Genomic DNA, 22,390 nt, shown 5'->3' on the forward strand with positions numbered 1-22,390 from the left:
ATAAAATCTGTATGTTTTACTTATGCATATTCAAAGTTACCCTGTAGTTTTCTGCAACCTTTATTTTGTGCTACTTGAGAATGTGCTGCCATCTGAAATAATGGCATATACACTATAGGGTCTAAGCAGCTGTATTGCTTTTTTGTTTTTGTAAAAAAACAATGTGTGTGTGTGTGTGTGTGTGTGTGTGTGTGTGTGTGTGTATATATATATATATATATATATATATATATATATATATATATAATGTACACACACACACAAACACACAGCTGCAGTAAGGGCTAAGGGCTGTATCGTGGCTGACACACACACACAGCTGCAGTAAGGGCTGTATGGTGGCTGCAGGAATTGTATACATTTTAATTGAAATATACATACAATTAATATTGCAGTCCTAATAGGAAACATTCATTATTCTTAAAGTGATTGTAAAGTTTAAAGGGACACTGAACCCACATTTTTTCTTTCGTGATTCAGATAGAGCATGCAATTTTAAGCAACTTTCTAATTTACTCCTATCATCAATTTTTCTTCATTCTCTTGCTATCTTTATTTGAAAAAGAAGGCATCTAAGCTTTTTTTTGGTTCAGAAGAATGGACAGAACTTTTTTTAATTGGTTGATGAATTTATCCACCAATCAGCAAGGACAACCCAGGTTGCTCATCAAAAATGGTCCGGCATCTAAACTTACATTCTTGCATTTCAAATAAAGATACCAAGAGCATGAAGAAAATGTGATAATAGGAGTAAATTAGAACGTTGCTTAAAATTGCATGCTCTATCTGAATCACAAAATAAAAAAATTGGGTTCAGTGTCCCTTTAATGGATTAAAGCTCAGTATATAAAAATAATCTTAAAAACATGGGCACTTTAATTCATTAAACTTTTCAAAGATACTTCTTTTTTTAAAATATTTACCATTTCGCTATGGTAAAAATACCTCCGATCCTCCGCCCGCATCTCCTTCTGTATTGAGCAGATCGATGACTTATCCGGCTTCCTCCAATCATTGCATGCCCCCTTTGGCTTTCAGCTCATGTGGCACGCAATGATTGTAGGAAGCCGGATTCGTCATCGATATGCTAAATTCTGAAGGAGATGCGGGTGGAGGAACGGCGGTATGTTTACCATAGAAAAATTGTAAATATTTTTTTAAAAAAGTGTTTTCTGTAAAATTTAATAAATTAAAGTGCCCATGTTTTTAAGATTATTTTTAGATACTGGGCTTTAATTCATTAAACTTTACAACCACTTAAATTTATCAGCTCAAGGTAAAAAAAAGCAGCTTCTTTGATAATAAAGAAGAATTTGGCTCCCAGATTCAGAAATCTAATTTTCTAAAACAATAAGTGTTAAACCGCTAGTTACCTAAGATAATATAAAAAAAATATTCTGGTTTCTTGGAAAGAATTTTAGTTCTCAGGGTGTGGTATATTGATACAGTCTCTTAAGACTGCTTGAGTGAGCAATGGCTGTAGTTCCCTGAGTGAGAGTTGTGGTAAGTGGGCTTTGTCCCCAGTGAGTGGCTAATGTTGAGTGGGTTCTAGTCCCCTTAAAGGGACAGTCTACTTGAAAATTGTTATTGTTTAAAAATATAGATAATCCCTTTTCCATCTTAATGGGAGGAGAGTCCACTGCTTCAGTCATTACTTGTGGGAATTAAGAACCTGGCCACCAGGAGGAGGCAAGGACACCCCAGCCAAAGGCTTAAATACCTCCCCCACTCCCCTCATCCCCCAGTCATTCTTTGCCTTTCGTCACAGGAGGTTGGCAGAGAAGTGTTGGAAAATTCGGAGTAGTCTCTTATGGAGTCCTGTCAGCCTCTCAGTGTGAGCATGGGTGAAAGTTAGAGTCCAGAGATGCAGGGAGTGTCGTCTCTGTGAAACCATCCCGACTCAGATTAACAACTCCATAAGCAAATCAGCGTTGACGAGTTTCGCTGCCTGCTTTCCACTCTTAAAGGGACACTGAACCCAAATTTGTTCTTTCATGATTCAGGTAGAGCATGCAATTTTAAGCAACTTTGTAATTAACTCATATTATTACATTTTCGTCATTCTCTTGGTATCTTTATTTGAAAAGCAAGAATGTAAGTTTAGATGCCGGACCATTTTTGGTGATCAACCTGGTTTGTCCTTGCTGATTGGTGGATAAATTCATCGATCAATAAAAAACTGCTGTCCAGAGTACTGAAACAAAAAAAAAACTTAGATGCCTTCTTTTTCAAATAAAGATAGCAAGAAAATGAAGAAAATTGATAATAGGAGTAAATTAGAAAGTTGCTTAAAATTGCATGCTCTATCTGAATCACGAAAGAAAAAATTTAAGTCCATGTCAGGAGCAATGCTACTAACCTGTCGCACTTAAAAGGCTGTGTTCCTGTTCCACGGCATAGATTCTGGTAAGATTGTTTAATTTTTTTATACATGTATGATAACGCTAGAAGATCTGTATAGAATCAAGGGTTAATATCTCATGAGGGGGATTATTGAACAGGGGGAAATAATCTTATATGTTTATTTGATTTTATGCTGCTTTTATGTGTGAGATGTTATGGGCTCATAGGCTTATATGGAATATACAGGTTTCACTTTGAGAGCCATGCCGCTAACAAGCTTGGTGCGCTTTTTCTCCTAGCAGGGGCGGTCCTGCAATGTGCACCATATGATTCTTTCCCTCATTCCTGACCGGGTCTGTATCAGAGAAGAGTCATAACTCTCTGTACTGTCTGGGTCATGGGAGGTGGTAAGTGCCACAGCCATTGGGATATAAAGGTGCAGTTTTTTCCGAATAAAATGTTTTTTTTCTATAGTTCCCCGTTATTGTACTAGCGATGGAGGACTCTGTTACTTAGAGGGCAAGCCCTCTATTCCTAAAGAGTAATTCCTGTTTATAATGTGAGGAGGCCTTAGTACCGCCCCCCCTCAAATATGTTCCTTATGCCTTGATAATGTGATAATATCAAACATGTTTGATACCACTGAGCCGTCCACCTCTGAGGAGTTTTCATCCAGTGAGGTGCGTACCCTACATGCTTATCTCTCTACACATTCAGTTTCCTGTAGCATTGCTGATCCTCCATCTGGAGGGGGCCATTTTTTCACCAGACTTTACTGCGCAGCTCAGACGGCGGTGTCTGCGGCCTTTAATGCTTTACCTCGCCCTGCTAAGTGCAAACGAAAGGTTACATATTGCACTCTTTCCCAGAGTACATCAGATCATTTTTTTGGATTTAACTGATAGGGTTATCCGAGGATGAAGTTCTTTCTTAGACTTCAGAGTAGGAACATTCTGGGTCGGAGTCTGCTGCCTCTAAACCTTCGGCTGCAGAGGAACCAGACTTTAGTTTTAGGATGTGCTTTTTCTTCTAAAGGAAGTTTTTGGGCGAATTCACTTGTTCCAGAGGCCAAATTGCCTGAGGAACCTTTAATTCCTAAATTGGATAGTTTGAGGACAGGGTGGTACCTTATCCTTCCCTGCTCCTGTTAGAATGAATGGGACTGGATTGTTCCCTTCTTCTCCCTTTAGCAAATCGTTCCCGGTCCTGGACTCTCGATGGAGTTGTGAGGTTCCGTCCCTAAAAGGGATGGGCGCTATCTTCACCCTTGCTAAACGTATTACTATCCTGTTTGAGGATAGCTCTTCGTTTTAAGAGCCAATGGATAAAGGATGGAAACTCTGTTAAAGTTGTTTTCAACATACAGGTTATTTGTTTCAACCGGAGGCGGACGTTGCCATGTTTGCTGGAGAAACTACCTTCTGGTGTGGGACCCCTTGTTAGGATGATCGGGGTGGAGAGGTCCCCTCAACGTTACTCAGGAACAATTTCTGGCCTTGAGGGTTTCTAATTATTTTATCTGTGATACTATTAGGCAGATTATTCACCTAAATGCTAAGGCTTCAGCCTTTTCTGTTCAGGCCCGTTGGGCTCTGGCTGAAGTCATGGTCTGCGGAAATGACTTCTAAGTCTAGACTTCTTTCCCTCCCCTTTCAGGGAATGATTTTGTTTGGTCCAGGCCTGGACTCAATTAGCTCCACGGTCACAGGGGGCAAGGGTGCCCTTCTACCGCAAGAGAATATGAACGAGTCTAAGGGACAATTTTCGTTCTTTTCGTTTTGATAAAGCCCATGTCAGCAGTCCTCCGCTAAGCCTGAGCAAACCAAGAATCCAAGCAGAGCAAGAAGCCTGCCTAGTCTAAGTAAGCATGAACGGGTGGTCCCCAGTCCTCTTCTGGATCGTGTAGGGGGCAAACTGTCACTCTTTTTAGTCGCTTGGTTCAGGGAGGTGCAGGGTCCATGGGTCCTGGAGGTCATAGCTCAGGGTCACAAGATAGGTTTCAAGTCTCAGCCACCCAAGGGCAGTTCCTTTTCTCTCCTGTCTTCCTGCCTAGAAAGGAGGGAAGCCTTTCTGGGGTGCGTACGGGATCTGTCCTCTTAGGAGTTATTGTCCCGGTGCCTATCGCAGTGAGAGGTTTGGGATACTATTCAAACCTTTTCGTGGTTCCAAAGAAGGAGGGAACTTTCCGTCCGAATTGGACCTGAAGTGCGGATATCCCAGATGTACAATAATTTTGTTAGGCCTTGGTCAGGATCAGGCCTGTATTCAAACCAGTCACTCCTCCATGGAGTCTTAGTTTAGTTCTTAAAGTTCTTCAAGGGGCTCCGTTTGACCCCATGCATTCTTTAGATATTAAGTTATCTTGGAAAGTTTTATTTCTTGTTGCTATTTCTTCCGCTCGGAGAGTGTCAGCTCATGGCATTACTGTATGAGTCTCCTTATCTTATTTTCCATTCAGATAAGGTAGTTTTACGTACTAAATTACGTACTAAATTAGGATTCTTTCCTATGGTTGTTTCTGATCAGAACATTAATCAGGTATTGTTGTTCCTTCCTTGTGTCCTAATCCTTCTTCTCAGAAGGAACGACTTCTGCACAATTTGGACGTGGTCCGTGTTTTAAAGTTTTACCTGCAGGCGACTAAGGACTTTCGTCAGTCATCGTTCTTGTTTATGATTTTCTCAGGAAAACGTAAGGGACAGAAAACTACGGCAACTTCTCTTTCTTTTTGACTGAAGAGTATCATACGTTTTGCTTATGACACTGCTGGACAGCAGCCTCCTGAGAGAGTTACGGCTCATTCCACTAAGGCTGTTGCTTCCTCATGGGCATTCAAAGATGAAGCTTCTGTGGAACAGATTTGCAAGGCTGCAACTTGGTACTCTCTTCACACTTTTTCAAAAGAGGCCGCTTTTGGGAGAAAGGTTCTTCAAGCAGTGGTGCCTTCCGTTTAGGTTCCCTGTCTTGTCCCTCCCGTATTATCTGTGTACTCTAGCTTGGGTATTGAATTCCATTAGTAATTAAGATGATCCATGGACTCATCGTGTCATAAAAAAGAAAATTTATGCTTACCTGATGAATTTATTTCTTTTTTGACACGATGAGTCCACGGCCCGTCCTGTTCTTGTAAAACAGGTTGCTGGTTATTACAAACTTCAGACACCTCTGCACCTTGGTTTTTCCTTTCTTTCCTTAACTTCGGTCGAATCGAATGACTGGAGTGGGAGGGAAGGGAGAAACTATTTAACAGCTTTACTGTGGTGCTCTTTGCCGCCTCCTGCTGACCAGGAGGTGAATATCCCATTAGTAATTAAGATGATCCGTGGACTCATCGTGTCAAAAAAGAAATACATTTATCAGGTAAGCATAAATTTTCTTTTTAAATGTACCCTCTTTCAAGAGGGAGACAATAGGTCCATTCTTCCCCTTGTTTGAGTAGGGCTGTTTATGACCACAATAGATCTGAAGGATTCTCCCTTCACGTACCAATCCTCAAGTATCACTTCCAGTTCCTAGGGTTTGCGTTCCTGGACTAGCACTTCCAGTTTATTGATCTTCTGTTTGGTCTATCTGGTATAGTGGTGAGCATAACTGCCTTCCAAGTAGTTGACCCGGGTTTGATTCCCGGCCAACGCAGCATTCTCCAAGAAGTTTTTCGGAGAGTGGACCATTCAGAATCTCTCCTCTGTCTTCTTCGATCCCATGGATGGAAGATAAATCTAGAGAGAATTCTCTAGTATCAAATTCCCGGTTACTATATTAGTCTCCATAGACATGAGAATTTTTCTAACAGACTAGAGACGTTGCAGACTAGCTTCAACATGTCTTGCCCTCCAGACCTTCTTAAGGACATCTGTGGCTCGGTGTATGGAGGTGATTGGTCTCATGGTGTCCAGCATGGACGTACTTTCCTTTGTCAGGTTTCACCTCAGACTGTTGCAACTGCACATGCTGCAGTAGTGGAACGGTGATCATTCGGATCTGTCTCAACAGATTTCTCTGGACAACAGGTTGAGAGAATTGCTCTCTGCTGTTTTTGTCCGGATCACTTATCCTAAGGGATGTCCGTCTCAAGACCATCCTGGGTGATTGCGACTACGGTTGCGAGTCTGTCAGGATGGGGAGCTGTTTGGGGTGCCAGAAAGGCACAGGGCCTATGGACTCAGGAGGAAAAACTCCTTCCCGATCGCATTTTGGATCTTCAGGCAATATACAATGCTCTGAAGGCTTTGGCCTCTGCTGGGTTCGTCCCTGTTTATAAGATTCCAATCAGACAATATATCCTTGGTGGCTTACATCAACCATCAGGGGGGAACGAGAAACTCCCTAGCTATGAGGGAAGTATCTTGGATTCTGGAGTGGGCGTAGACCCACATTTGTTCGCTATCAGCGATCCACATTCCGGGTGTGGACAACTGGGAAGCGGCTTTCCTCAGCAGACAATACTTTAATCCGGTGGATTGGTCTCTCCATCTCGAGTGTTTGCGGAAATTTGCAAGAGGAAGATCTTATGACGCCTCTTTACCAAGTTACCCAGATATGGGTCGAGGTACAGGGATCCTTAGGCGGAGCTAACAGATGCATTAGCGGTGCCTTGAAAGTTTAAAGTGAAGGTCAATTTTCATTTGAAAGTGCCCGGTTTTTAAAAAAAACTATTAAAAACGGGGGCACTTTCATTCATGAAAATTGACTCGGCACCGTATTTTAAAAATACTTACCTTGTTCTTCTGAAACGCTGTATCGCCGTTCTGAAACGATTCCCCGCCTGCTTCTACATGGTTTACTTACCCAGCAATGAGGAAACCGACTTCCTCCTATCACGGCGTTGACTCAGGCAATGATTACCCCGGGGGGAAGGTTTGATTGGAGGATGCTGGAATAGTCATTGCTGACATATGAAGAGGCTTGCGGCGGGCTGGTGAAGCACTGGAGTAGCTTCAAGAAGAAAAGGTAAGTATATTTTAAGAAAACGACTGAAATGTCAATTTTCATGAATGAAAGTGCCCTTGTTTTTAATAGTATTTTTAAAAACCGGGCACTTTCACATGAAAATTGACCTTCACTTTAATCTATTTTATCTTTTTCGGCCGTTACCACTACTTCCTAGTGTAGTGGCTCGAATAAAGCAGGCGTTGGTGATACTGATTGCTCTGTATTGGCCGCAAAGGATATGGTTCGCGGACTAGTGGGGATGTCGTTATATTCTCCGTGGAAGTTACCTTGTCGCAGGGATCTGCTGACCAAGGTCTCTTTGATCATCTATGTCTAGATCTCTGAGGCTGACTGCGTGGAGATTGAACGCTTAGTCCTGGCCAAGAGAGGGTTTCTGAGAGTGTTATTTGTACTCTTATTCAAGCTCATAGCTTGTTGCTCATCGCATCTATCATAAGATGTGGAGGACCTACTTATTCTGTTCTCCAGGATGACCTGGAGAAGGGCTTTCTGCAAGTCCCCTGAGGGGACAGATTTCGGCCCTGTCTGTGTTACTGCACAAGAGGTTCGCTGAGCTTCCTTATGTGCAGTCAATTGTTAAGGCTCTGAAAAGAACAGACGGCGTCAGCCCAAGCAGCAACCGAATCCCAGCATCAGTAAGCCGGAAGTAGATCCGGGTAAAATTAACCAAATAGTTCCTGGAGAAACGGAGTACCGTAGCGAGGAGGGGTGGAATCGGCCCCCAAAAGGCAGCTTGCAGGAGGTACAGGAAGTGCAGGTACTCGGAGGACGTTTGTAAAAAATCAAGTTTATTGAAAAAATATTAAAAAATACAGCAATGGCAACGCTGTGTGCAGGGTAAAGCCACAAAGGCAGGCAGACTAACAGACATAAAGATCTGACATGTTTCGTGGCACTTAATCATAGACATGTCTAGGGGGCACGAAACATGTCAGACCTTTATGTTTGTTAGTCTGCCTGCCTTTGTGGCTTTACCTTGCACACAGCGTTGCCATTGCTGTATTTTTTATATTTTTTCAATATACTTGATTTTTTACAAACGTCCTCTGAGTACCTGCACTTCCTGTACCTCCTGCAAATTGTTATGGCTCTGCTAGGATCAGACCTGTGCTTAGATCTATTGCTCCTCCTTGGAGTTTAAATCTTGTTCTTTAGGTTTTGCACGGGCTCCGTTGGAGCCTATGCATGACGTAGACATTAAATTATTGTCTTGGAAGGTTCCTTTTCTACGGGCTATTGCTTCTGCGTGCAGAGTATCTGTGATTACTGCCTTGCAATGCGTCCCTCCTTATCTGGCTTTCCATGATGATAAGGCTGTTCTACGAACCAAGTTAGGTTTTCTTCCTAAGGCTGTGTCAATTTGCAACATCAATCAAGAGATTGTGGTTCCTTTCAACGTAATTCTGGATGTGGTTTGTGCCTTGAAGTCCTATCTTCAGACCACGTAGGACTTTAGACAAACTTCCTTCTCTGTTCTCTTTCCGGGAAGCGTGGGGGTCAGAGGGCCTCTTCGACTTCCTTATCTTTTTGGCTGAGGAGTGTCCTCCGTGCGGGACATAAGCCTCCTCTGAGGATTACGGCTCATTCAACTAGAGCTGTGGCCTCTTCTTGGGCCTTTAAGAACGAGGCTTCTATGGAGCAGATTTGTAAGGCGGCTATTTGGTCCTCTTTACATACCTTTGCAACATTTTACAAATTTGATGTTTTTGCTTCGGCGGAAGCAGCTTTTAGGAGAAAGGTTCTGCAGGCTGTGGTGCCCTCAGTATAGGGTCCACCTCCTTTTACCTTCCTGTTTTTTTTCATTCAGTGTCCTCTAGAGCTTGGGTATTTGTTCCCACAAGTAATGAATGAAACAGTGGACTCTCCTCCCATTAAGATGGAAAACATAAATTAAGCTTACCTGATAATTTAATTTCTCTGGGGTGCGGACCTAAATTTAATATTATTCTTCTGGCACCATTTATACCCGGATATTCTCCTACTGTTCCTTGTTCCCTTGGCAGAATGACTGGGGGGTGAGGGGAGTGGGGGAGGTATTTAAGCCTTTGGCTGGGGTGTCTTTGCCTCCTCCTGGTGGCCAGGTTCTTAATTCCCACAAGTAATGAATGCCTCTGTCAATGGAGGAGGTGAAGTTCGGTGTCTGAAGATATATTTCCTTTTCTGGGTACTTTTCCCTGCAAGCATGGATTTGGGTTTAACTGTGTCCACGTCAATCTCTTGAGTAAGAGTAGTGGTGGCTTTTAAGCAATTAGGAAGTGGTGAGGTGGTCCTTACTTGGTTTTCTAACACTTTGCTGCCCTAGTTATCGAAAGCCAGAGTTGGTTACTCTGTTCTTTCTTTTTCTACAGGTCTCTGTGATGAGTATGTGACCTTTCACACCTTGTAAGCTGTTGTCCTGCCTGACAGCTGGATTGCAGGTAAGTGCTTTTGTCTTCTAGGTAAAGACTTGCACTTAAGGAAGATTTTGCTGCATCTTTTATTTGGGACACGTTATATCCTTTATAAAGGATATTTATAGGCAGGCACTTTAAAAATGTAGCTAATGGAGACTAAGGGGTTAATCCTTTATTTCAGTATGTAAAGCATTGACCTTATTGTGTTTTTATTTTATTTTTTTTATTCAAGTTGGGTTATAAATATTGAGGAGGGCTCAGGAAGGTGTGTGATCGGTTAAACTGTCTGTTTTCAGAAACGTGCCGACATCTCCAGGGTTTCCTTGATCAGCAGGAGAGTTCAGTGTCGTCTTCTTCTTATCATATATTTAAACCGAGGTCAGGTAAGACACCTCGGTCAATCTGAGGTGTAGAGGGCCTGATTTAGTTTTTAATTAGCAAATATTTCTATAGCGTTAACGCTCTGAGGCAACAAGTATTCTTACAGTGGCAGTAGCATTTGTTTTTAAAAATTAAAAAAAACAACTTTTTTTTTCACAATTAATTTTGGGAATCTTGTCATCCCATGGGCAGATTTCTCCTCTCAAGGTTATCTGCGAATCAGGTAAAAAGAGAGGCATTCTTAAGGTGCGTTTAGGACCTTTCGTCCCTGGGAGTGATTGTTCCAGTTCCATTAAGATAACAGGGTCTAGGATTTTATTCAAATCTGTGGTTCCAAAAAGAGGGAACTTTTCGACCCATTCTAGACCTAAAGTGTCTCAACAAGTTTCTCAGGGTTCCGTCCTGCAAAATGGAAACCATTCATTCCATTCTTCCTCTGGTCCAAGAGGGTCAGTTCATGACGACCAAAGATCTGAAGGAAGGACATGTATCTTCATGCTCCCATACATGGGGATCATCACCAGTTTCTTAGATTTGCTTTTCTTGACCAGCATTTTCAGTTCATCAGAATGCCAAGCTTCCAAGGTACGGTTCAAGGTCAAGAGATCCTCAGGCCGCCCTGATAGATCCTCTGGCGGTTCCTTGGGACTTCGGAGTAGCATACCTGTTTCCTCCGTTTGCTCTCCTTCCACGAGTCATTGCTCGTATCAAACAGGAGAGAGAGTATGTAATTCTAATAGCGTCTGCATGACCTTGCAGGATCTGGTTTGCGGACCTAGTGAAGATGTTCTGGCTAAGCGTGGGTTTTCTGAGTCGGTCATTGATACTATGGTTTAGGCTCATAAGCCTGTTACTCATAAGATTTACAATAAGGTATGGCGTAAATACATTTATTAGTGTGAATCAAAGGGTTACTCTTGGAGTAGGGTCAGGATTCCTAGAATTTTGTCTTTTCTCCAGGATGGTCTGGAGAAAGGGTTGTCAGTCAGTTCTCTGAAAGGTCAGATTTCTGCATTATCTATTCTTTTACATAAGTGTCTGGCGGATGTGTCAGATGTTCAATCCTTTTGTCAGGCCCTGGATAGAATCAGGCCTGTATTTAAATCTGTTGTTGCTCCTTGGAGCCTTAATCTAGTTCTTAGCGTTTTGCAGCAGGCTCCGTTTGAGCTAATGCATTCCATAGACATTAAGCTGTTATCTTGGAAGGTTTTGTTTCTAATTGCTATTTCTTCTGCTCGGAGAGATTATGAACTCTCGGCTTTGCAGTGTGATTTGCCTTACCTTATTTTTCATGCGGATAAGGTGGTACTTCGTACTAAATGAGGGTTTCTCCCTAAGTTGGTTTCGGATAGAAACATTAATCAGGAAATTGTTGTTCCTTCTCTCTGTACTAATCCTTCCTCTAATAAGGAACGCCTGTTGCACAACTTCAATGTCGTGCACGCTCTAAAATTCTACCTACAGGCTACTAAGGATTTTCGCCAGTCTTCTGCCCTGTTTGTTTCTCTAGAAAGTGTAAGGGTCAAAAGGCTACTTCAGCTTCTCTTTCCCTCTGGTTGAGAAGAGTGATTCATTTTGCTTATGAGACTGCTGGACATCAGCCTCCTGAGAGACTTACAGCTCATTCCACTAGGGCTGTTTCCTCTTCTTGGGCTTTCAAAAATGAAGCTTCTATGGAACAGATTTGCAAGGCTGCAACTTGGTCCTCTCCGCATATTTTTTCCAAATTCTACAAATTTGATAGTTTTGCCTCGGCTAAGGCTTCTTTTGAGAGAAAGGTTCTGTTTAGGTCTGCCTGTCTTCTCCCTCCCTCTTATTCCGTGTCCTCTAGCTTGGGTATTGGTTCCCACTAGTAATTGGAATGACGTTGTGGACTCTCCATCTCTTAGGAAAGAAAGCAAAATTTATGCTTACCTGATAAAAATTTTTATTTCCGGACATGGAAAGTCCACAACCCCACCCTTTTGATTAGACAGAAATTTTTTACTAAACTTCAGGCACCTCTACACCTTGTGTTATCTTCTTTTTCCATTTCCCTTCAGCTGAATGACTGGGGGTTATGGGTAAGGGAAGTGACACTTAACAGCTTTGCTGTGGTGCTCTTTGCCGCTTCCTGCTGACCAGGAGTTAATATCCCACTAGTAATTGGAATGACGTTGTGGACTCTCCATGTCTGTAAATAAATACATTTATCAGGTAATCATAAACTTTATTACCCATTCCCCAGTTTTGCATAGGCAACATGGTTCTATTAATTTACTTTTTGCCTATGTGATTACCTTGTATCTAAGCCTCTGCAGACTGCCCCCTTATCTCAGTGCTTTTTACTAACTTGCATTTTACCAATTAGTGCTGGGATAAGAGGAGGCAGCGGTTTATAGGTTATAAAGTATATTAATATAACAATGTTGGTTGTGCAAAGTAAGAGAAGGGGTAGTAAAAGTGTTATCTATGTTTTTAAGCAATAAAGAGTGCTGGAAACTGGGGTCTAGTTTCCTGAGTGAGTACTTGTAAGTGGGCCCTAGTTTCTCGATTGAGTGCTGGTAAGTGGGCCCTAGTTTCTCGAGTGAGTGCTGGTCAGTGGGCTCTGGTTTCTCGAGTGAGTGCTGCTAAGTGGGCTCTGGTTTCTCAAGTGAGTGCTGGTAAGTGGGCTCTAGTTTTTCGAGTGAATGCTGGCAAGTGAGCTCTAGTTTCTCGAGGGAGTCCTGGTTAGTGGGCTCTAGTTTCTCGAGTGAATACTGGTAAGTGGGCTCTAGTTTCTCGAGTGAATTCTGGCAAGTGGGCTCTAGTTTCTCGAGTGAATGCTGGCAAGTGGGCTCTAGTTTCTCGAGTGAATTCTGGCAAGTGGGCTCTAGTTTCTCAAGTGAATGCTGGCAAGTGGGCTCTAGTTTCTCAAGGGAGTCCTGCTAAGTGGGCTCTATTTTCTCAAGTGAATGCTGGCAAGTGGGCTCTAGTTTCTTGAGGGAGTTGGGGAAAGTGGTCTCTAGTTTCTCGAGGGAGTCCTGGTAAGTGGTTGGTTGTGAGTGTTCTCTAGTTTCCTTCAGCTTTTAACTTTAGACTGCCCATTGCTTTACCTCGGTGGAGAAAGCTTTGGTTCCCTGGGAAACAGAATGCTGTGGTCTTTCAAATAGATTGTGATTAGGAAGCTAGAGAGGGTGCAATGCGTTTTTCCTGCGAGAGAGAAAAAGACGGAGCACACTGTTCCACTGCAGCATAAATCATGCGTGACAGAGCAATATGACTGAGGAAAACCTCTTACAGGGCCATGAATAGAAGCAGCACATTATCTGCCAACAATAGATACTCTATAATAAGAGACACACGTTTATAGCCAAAGTTACCCTGTGAGTGACACCTGCTGTGCACCAAGACCTTTCCTTGCAATTCACACATGCTCCGGCCTTTTTCTTTTTTTTCCTGTCAGGGGAGGAGAGCTGTCTGCATCTGAGCGTGACGCATAGTGTGTGCCAGGTATTATGTATGTGCGTGTGTAACACTAACCCCCCTCCTGTGTAACACTAACCTGTGTGCGTATGTGTGCATACCAGTAAATGACTTGACATATATCCTGACATTAGAAGCTGGAACTGACTTGAGAACTACAGCTAGAAATTCCTCATTTGTCTTCAGAGCTCTAACTCTATCTCTCTGCATAAATCCCCTCTTATGTCTTCAGTGGCCTAGCTGTAATAATTTTTAAAGTCTTCTGCAACAGCTGTATCCCCCTACTCTGTCTGTACTCTTCTCTCACTGCACCCTGTAACAGCTACCACTCAGGGTCCATACTGTATCACATCACATTTACACCACTGACTTAGTGCTGCTATGACCTAGATTTGCCATTGCTCAACAGAAGTGCCTTGGTCACATGATGTAGCAGCCATCTTGCATTTTGCAAAAATCTTTAAACATCTTCTTCTCTTAAACCGCTTAGTGCAATAAAGCGCAATTTTGCAAATATGCTTTTTGCAAGGTCTTCTACCACGTTTGTTAAAATTGTGATTTTTTCCATAATCAACATGGCTGCTGTTAGATATTAACCTTTTTATCGCCATTTAATTGCGTAATTTTGCACTTTATATATTAGTTTTACAGTATTTAACAATATTACAGTGTAATAGACACATGATTACACATAGTCATAACCCTTAAAGACAATATTACAGTTAAAATTCACATTCCTGTGTACCCCACTGGTATACTGCTCTCTATGCTACCTCCCTCACTGCAGTATTCCCCATAAGCATCACCTTTATCCAGCAGTAACACCACTGCCTACACTCTTCTCTTTTAAAGGGACAGTATACACCAATTTCCATATAACTGCATGTAACAGACACTACTATAAAGAAGAATATGCACAGATACTCATCTAAAAATCCAGTATAAAAACTTTTAAAAACTTACTAAAAACTCTGAGTTTAGCTCTGTTGAAAAGGTTAACCTGGGACACCCACTGAAATGTGCTGGAAAGCAAAAAGAGCAGACACATCCCCCTCCTCCCTTCCCCTGCATATGAAAAGAACCTTTACACAAACAGGAGCAGGCTGGAGTAGGTAGGCAATAGTCTACTTTTAAAACTTTGGGACTTGGTTAGGAGCCTGAAAATCAGTACAATGTTATTTCAAAATAAGCAAAATTATAAATTTTTCAAAAAAACCCTGTATGGGCTATATAAATGGATCATCTACAAAACATTTATGTATAGAAAAATCTAGTGTATAAATACTCAGTCTGGCATTAACCCTGCCCACTGGATTCTCTAACTCTCTCTCTTCTACTGTAATAGCTCAGTGGCTCTTATGGTTCAGCACTAACACTGTTGTCTGCATCACCCCTCTCTCCTTTAGTTTGTCTGCATTGTTCTCTCCCACCATAATGCTGTCCCTTGCATAAGCACTGATATAGCTTAGTGGTTCACCAACATTTTTTAGCATTGACATACTGGGAGCAGCACGAAAGAAAAAATTTGGGTTCAGTGTCCCTTAAAGGGACACTGAACCCAAATTTTTTCTTTCGTTATTCAGATAGAGCATGGCATTTTAAGTAACTTTCTAATTTACTCCTATTATCAAATTTTCTTCATTCTCTTGGTATCTTTATTTGAAATGCAAGAATGTAAGTTTAGATGACAGCCCATTTTTGGTGAACAACCTGGGTTGTTCTTGCTGATTGGTGGATAAATTCATCCACCAATAAAAAAAAGTGCTGTCCAGAGTTCTGAACAAAAAAAAAAAAGCTTAGATGCCTTCTTTTTCAAATAAAGATGGCAAGAGAACGAAAAAAAATTGATACTAAGAGTAGATTAGAAAGTTGCTTAAAATTGTATGCTCTATATGAATCATGAAAGAAAAAATTTGGGTTCAGTATCCCTTTAACTTCAGTCGCTAACAATGATGCTGCTTCCTGTATTACTTTCCTTGCATCATGTCATTCTCTTACATTGACACTGCTCCCTGCATCCCTTGCCCACTCCAGTACTGACACTGCTCCCTGCATCACTTGCCCCCTCCAGTACTGACACTGCTCCCTGCATCACTTGCTCCCTCTAGTACTGACACTGCTCCCAGCATCACTGCCCCCTCTAGTACTGACACTGCTCCCTGCATCACTTCCCCCCTCTAGTACTGACACTGCTCCCTGCATCACTTCCCCCCTCTAGTACTGACAATGCTCCCTGCATCACTTGCTCCCTCTAGTACTGACACTGCTCCCAGCATCACTGCCCCCTCTAGTACTGACACTGCTCCCTGCATCACTTCCCCCCTCTAGTACTGACACTGCTCCCTGCATCACTTGCCCCCTCCAGTACTGACACTGCTCCCTGCATCACTTGTCCCCTCTAGTACTGACACTGCTCCCTGCATCACTTGCCCCCTGTAGTACTGCTCCCTGCATCACTTGCCCCCTCCAGTACTGACACTGCTCCCTGCATCACTTGCCCCCTCCAGTACTGACACTGCTCCCTGCATCACTTGCCCCCTCCAGTACTGACACTGCTCCCTGCATCACTTGCCCCCTCTAGTACTGACACTGCTCCCTGCATCATTTGTCCCCTCTAGTACTGACACTGCTCTCTGCATCACTTGCCCCCTCTAGTACTGACACTGCTTCCTGCATCACTTGCCCCCTCTAGTACTGACACTGCTCCCTGCATCACTTGCCCCCTCTAGTACTGACACTGCTCCCTGCATCACTTGCCCCCTCTAGTACTGACACTGCTCCCTGCATCACTTGCCCCCTCTAGTACTGACACTGCTCCCTGCATCACTTGTCCCCTCTAGTACTGACACTGCTCCCTGCATCACTTGCCCCCTGTAGTACTGCTCCCTGCATCACTTGCCCCCTCCAGTACTGACACTGCTCCCTGCATCACTTGCCCCCTCCAGTACTGACACTGCTCCCTGCATCACTTGCCCCCTCCAGTACTGACACTGCTCCCTGCATCACTTGCCCCCTCTAGTACTGACACTGCTCCCTGCATCATTTGTCCCCTCTAGTACTGACACTGCTCTCTGCATCACTTGCCCCCTCTAGTACTGACACTGCTTCCTGCATCACTTGCCCCCTCTAGTACTGACACTGCTCCCTGCATCACTTGCCCCCTCTAGTACTGACACTGCTCCCTGCATCACTTGCCCCCTCTAGTACTGACACTGCTCCCTGCATCACTTGCCCCCTCTAGTACTGACACTGCTCCCTGCATCACTTGCCCCCTCTAGTACTGACACTGCTCCCTGCATCACTTGTCCCCTCTAGTACTGACACTGCTCCCTGCATCACTTGCCCCCTGTAGTACTGCTCCCTGCATCACTTGCCCCCTCCAGTACTGACACTGCTCCCTGCATCACTTGCCCCCTCCAGTACTGACACTGCTCCCTGCATCACTTGCCCCCTCCAGTACTGACACTGCTCCCTGCATCACTTGCCCCCTCTAGTACTGACACTGCTCCCTGCATCACTTGCCCCCTCTAGTACTGACACTGCTCCCTGCATCACTTGTCCCCTCTAGTACTGACACTGCTCCCTGCATCACTTGCCCCCTGTAGTACTGCTCCCTGCATCACTTGCCCCCTCCAGTACTGACACTGCTCCCTGCATCACTTGCCCCCTCCAGTACTGACACTGCTCCCTGCATCACTTGCCCCCTCCAGTACTGACACTGCTCCCTGCATCACTTGCCCCCTCTAGTACTGACACTGCTCCCTGCATCATTTGTCCCCTCTAGTACTGACACTGCTCTCTGCATCACTTGCCCCCTCTAGTACTGACACTGCTTCCTGCATCACTTGCCCCCTCTAGTACTGACACTGCTCCCTGCATCACTTGCCCCCTCTAGTACTGACACTGCTCCCTGCATCACTTGCCCCCTCTAGTACTGACACTGCTCCCTGCATCACTTGCCCCCTCTAGTACTGACACTGCTCCCTGCATCACTTGCCCCCTCTAGTACTGACACTGCTCCCTGCATCACTTGTCCCCTCTAGTACTGACACTGCTCCCTGCATCACTTGCCCCCTGTAGTACTGCTCCCTGCATCACTTGCCCCCTCCAGTACTGACACTGCTCCCTGCATCACTTGCCCCCTCCAGTACTGACACTGCTCCCTGCATCACTTGCCCCCTCCAGTACTGACACTGCTCCCTGCATCACTTGCCCCCTCTAGTGCTGACACTGCTCCCTGCATCACTTGCCCACTCTAGTACTGACACTGCTCCCTGCATCACTTGCCCCCTCTAGTGCTGACACTGCTCCCTGCATCACTTGCCCACTCTAGTGCTGACACTGTTCCCTGCATCACTTGCCCCCTCTTGTACTGACACTGCTCCCTGCATCACTTGCCCCCCTCTAGTACTGACAATGCTCCCTGCATCACTTGCTCCCTCTAGTACTGACACTGCTCCCTGCATCACTTGCCCCCTCTAGTACTGACACTGCTCCCAGCATCACTGCCCCCTCTAGTACTGACACTGCTCCCTGCATCACTTGCCCCCTCTAGTACTGACACTGCTCCCTGCATCACTTGCCCCCTCCAGTACTGACACTGCTCCCTGCATCACTTGCCCCCTCCAGTACTGACACTGCTCCCTGCATCACTTGCCCCCTCTAGTACTGACACTGCTCCCTGCATCACTTGCCCCCTCTAGTACTGACACTGCTCCCTGCATCACTTGCCCACTCTAGTACTGACACTGCTCCCTGCATCACTTGCCCCCCTCTAGTACTGACAATGCTCCCTGCATCACTTGCTCCCTCTAGTACTGACACTGCTCCCTGCATCACTTGCTCCCTCTAGTACTGACACTGCTCCCTGCATCACTTGCCCCCTCTAGTACTGACACTGCTCCCTGCATCACTTGCCCCCTCCAGTACTGACACTGCTCCCTGCATCACTTGCCCCCTCCAGTACTGACACTGCTCCCTGCATCACTTGCCCCCTCTAGTACTGACACTGCTCCCTGCATCACTTGCCCCCTCTAGTACTGACACTGCTCCCTGCATCACTTGCCCACTCTAGTACTGACACTGCTCCCTGCATCACTTGCCCCCCTCTAGTACTGACAATGCTCCCTGCATCACTTGCTCCCTCTAGTACTGACACTGCTCTCTGCATCACTTGCTCCCTCTAGTACTGACACTGCTCTCTGCATCACTTGCCCCCTCTAGTACTGACACTGCTCCCAGCATCACTTGCCCCCTCTAGTACTGACACTGCTCCCTGCATCACTTTACCCCTCTAGTGCTGACACTGCTCCCTGCATCACTTGCCCACTCTAGTACTGACACTGTTCCCTGCATCACTTGCCCCCTCTTGCACTGACACTGCTCCCTGCATCACTTGCCCCCTCTAGTACTGACACTGCTCCCTGCATCACTTGCTCCCTCTAGTACTGACACTGCTCCCTGCATCACTTGCCCCCTCTAGTACTGACACTGCTTCCTGCATCACTTGCCCCCTCTAGTACTGACACTGCTCCCAGCATCACTTGCCCCCTCTAGTACTGACACTGTTCCCTGTATCACTTGCCCCCTCTTGTACTGACACTGCTCCCTGCATCACTTGCCCCCTCTTGTACTGACACTGCTCCCTGCATCACTTGCCCCCTCTAGTACTGACACTGCTCCCTGCATCACTTGTCCCCTCTAGTACTGACACTGCTCCCTGCATCACTTGCCCCCTGTAGTACTGCTCCCTGCATCACTTGCCCCCTCCAGTACTGACACTGCTCCCTGCATCACTTGCCCCCTCCAGTACTGACACTGCTCCCTGCATCACTTGCCCCCTCCAGTACTGACACTGCTCCCTGCATCACTTGCCCCCTCTAGTACTGACACTGCTCCCTGCATCATTTGTCCCCTCTAGTACTGACACTGCTCTCTGCATCACTTGCCCCCTCTAGTACTGACACTGCTTCCTGCATCACTTGCCCCCTCTAGTACTGACACTGCTCCCTGCATCACTTGCCCCCTCTAGTACTGACACTGCTCCCTGCATCACTTGCCCCCTCTAGTACTGACACTGCTCCCTGCATCACTTGCCCCCTCTAGTACTGACACTGCTCCCTGCATCACTTGCCCCCTCTAGTACTGACACTGCTCCCTGCATCACTTGTCCCCTCTAGTACTGACACTGCTCCCTGCATCACTTGCCCCCTGTAGTACTGCTCCCTGCATCACTTGCCCCCTCCAGTACTGACACTGCTCCCTGCATCACTTGCCCCCTCCAGTACTGACACTGCTCCCTGCATCACTTGCCCCCTCCAGTACTGACACTGCTCCCTGCATCACTTGCCCCCTCTAGTGCTGACACTGCTCCCTGCATCACTTGCCCACTCTAGTACTGACACTGCTCCCTGCATCACTTGCCCCCTCTAGTGCTGACACTGCTCCCTGCATCACTTGCCCCCTCTAGTGCTGACACTGTTCCCTGCATCACTTGCCCCCTCTTGTACTGACACTGCTCCCTGCATCACTTGCCCCCCTCTAGTACTGACAATGCTCCCTGCATCACTTGCTCCCTCTAGTACTGACACTGCTCCCTGCATCACTTGCCCCCTCTAGTACTGACACTGCTCCCAGCATCACTGCCCCCTCTAGTACTGACACTGCTCCCTGCATCACTTGCCCCCTCTAGTACTGACACTGCTCCCTGCATCACTTGCCCCCTCCAGTACTGACACTGCTCCCTGCATCACTTGCCCCCTCCAGTACTGACACTGCTCCCTGTATCACTTGCCCCCTCTAGTACTGACACTGCTCCCTGCATCACTTGCCCCCTCTAGTACTGACACTGCTCCCTGCATCACTTGCCCACTCTAGTACTGACACTGCTCCCTGCATCACTTGCCCCCCTCTAGTACTGACAATGCTCCCTGCATCACTTGCTCCCTCTAGTACTGACACTGCTCTCTGCATCACTTGCTCCCTCTAGTACTGACACTGCTCCCTGCATCACTTGCCCCCTCTAGTACTGACACTGCTCCCTGCATCACTTGCCCCCTCCAGTACTGACACTGCTCCCTGCATCACTTGCCCCCTCCAGTACTGACACTGCTCCCTGCATCACTTGCCCCCTCTAGTACTGACACTGCTCCCTGCATCACTTGCCCCCTCTAGTACTGACACTGCTCCCTGCATCACTTGCCCCCTCTAGTACTGACACTGCTCCCTGCATCACTTGCCCCCCTCTAGTACTGACAATGCTCCCTGCATCACTTGCTCCCTCTAGTACTGACACTGCTCTCTGCATCACTTGCTCCCTCTAGTACTGACACTGCTCTCTGCATCACTTGCCCCCTCTAGTACTGACACTGCTCCCAGCATCACTTGCCCCCTCTAGTACTGACACTGCTCCCTGCATCACTTTACCCCTCTAGTGCTGACACTGCTCCCTGCATCACTTGCCCACTCTAGTACTGACACTGTTCCCTGCATCACTTGCCCCCTCTTGCACTGACACTGCTCCCTGCATCACTTGCCCCCTCTAGTACTGACACTGCTCCCTGCATCACTTGCTCCCTCTAGTACTGACACTGCTCCCTGCATCACTTGCCCCCTCTAGTACTGACACTGCTTCCCTGCATCACTTGCCCCCTCTAGTACTGACACTGCTCCCAGCATCACTTGCCCCCTCTAGTACTGACACTGTTCCCTGTATCACTTGCCCCCTCTTGTACTGACACTGCTCCCTGCATCACTTGCCCCCTCTTGTACTGACACTGCTCCCTGCATCACTTGCCCCCCTCTAGTACTGACAATGCTCCCTGCATCACTTGCTCCCTCTAGTACTGACACTGCTCCCTGCATTACTTGCCCCCTCTAGTACTGACACTGCTCCCAGCATCACTTTCCCCCTCTAGTACTGACACTGCTCCCTGCATCACTTGCCCCCTCTAGTACTGACACTGCTCCCTGCATCACTTGCCCCCTCTAGTACTGACACTGCTCCCTGCATCACTTGCCCCCTCTAGTACTGACACTGCTCCCTGCATCACTTGTCCCCTCTAGTACTGACACTGCTCTCTGCATCACTTGCCCCCTCCATCACTTGCCCCCTCTATTACTGACACTGCTTCCTGCATCACTTGTCCCCTCTAGTACTGATACTGCTCCCTGCATCACTTGCCCCCTCCATCACTTGCCCCCTCTATTACTGACACTGCTTCCTGCATCACTTGTCCCCTCTAGTACTGACACTGCTCCCTGCATCACTTGCCCCCTCTAGTACTGACACTGCTCCCTGCATCACTTGCCCCCTCTAGTACTGACACTGCTCCCTGCATCACTTGCCCCCTCTAGTACTGACACTGCTCCCTGCATCACTTGCCCCCTCTAGTACTGACACTGCTTCCTGCATCACTTGTCCCCTCTAGTACTGACACTGCTCCCTGCATCACTTGTTCCCTCCAGTACTGACAATGCTCCCTGCATCACTTGCCCCCTCTTGTACTGACACTGCTCCCTGCATCACTTGCCCCCTCTTGTACTGACACTGCTCCCTGCATCACTTGCCCCCTCTTGTACTGACACTGCTCCCTGCATCACTTGCCCCCTCTTGTACTGACACTGCTCCCTGCATCACTTGCCCCCTCCAGTACTGACAATGCTCCCTGCATCACTTGCTCCCTCCAGTACTGACAATGCTCCCTGCATCACTTGCCCCTCTAGTACTGACACTGCTCCCTGCATCACTTGCCCCTCTAGTACTGACACTGCTCCCTGCATCACTTGCCCCCTCCAGTACTGACACTGCTCCCTGCATCACTTGCCCCCTCCAGTACTGACACTGCTCCCTGCATCACTTGCCCCCTCTAGTACTG

At 46.3% G+C, this 22,390-nt stretch overlaps 1 protein-coding gene across 2 annotated transcripts in view; it reads left to right on the forward strand.

The window, feature by feature from the left end:
- Positions 1–22,390, forward strand: part of NF2 (NF2, moesin-ezrin-radixin like (MERLIN) tumor suppressor) — a 161,506-nt gene that overhangs the window by 112,822 nt on the left and 26,294 nt on the right. Inside the window, exon 16 of one of the 2 annotated variants that reach the window (XM_053702187.1) lies at positions 13,495–13,541. The exons of the other annotated variant lie outside the window; for it this stretch is intronic. Coding sequence (XP_053558162.1) covers positions 13,495–13,518 — 24 coding nt within the window. The 3' untranslated portion in view covers positions 13,519–13,541. The remainder of the gene's footprint in view (positions 1–13,494; positions 13,542–22,390) is intronic. 2 annotated transcript variants of the gene reach the window in all.

Source organism: Bombina bombina, chromosome 2 (assembly GCF_027579735.1).
Source record: "Bombina bombina isolate aBomBom1 chromosome 2, aBomBom1.pri, whole genome shotgun sequence".
NCBI classification, from domain to species: Eukaryota; Metazoa; Chordata; class Amphibia; order Anura; family Bombinatoridae; genus Bombina; species Bombina bombina.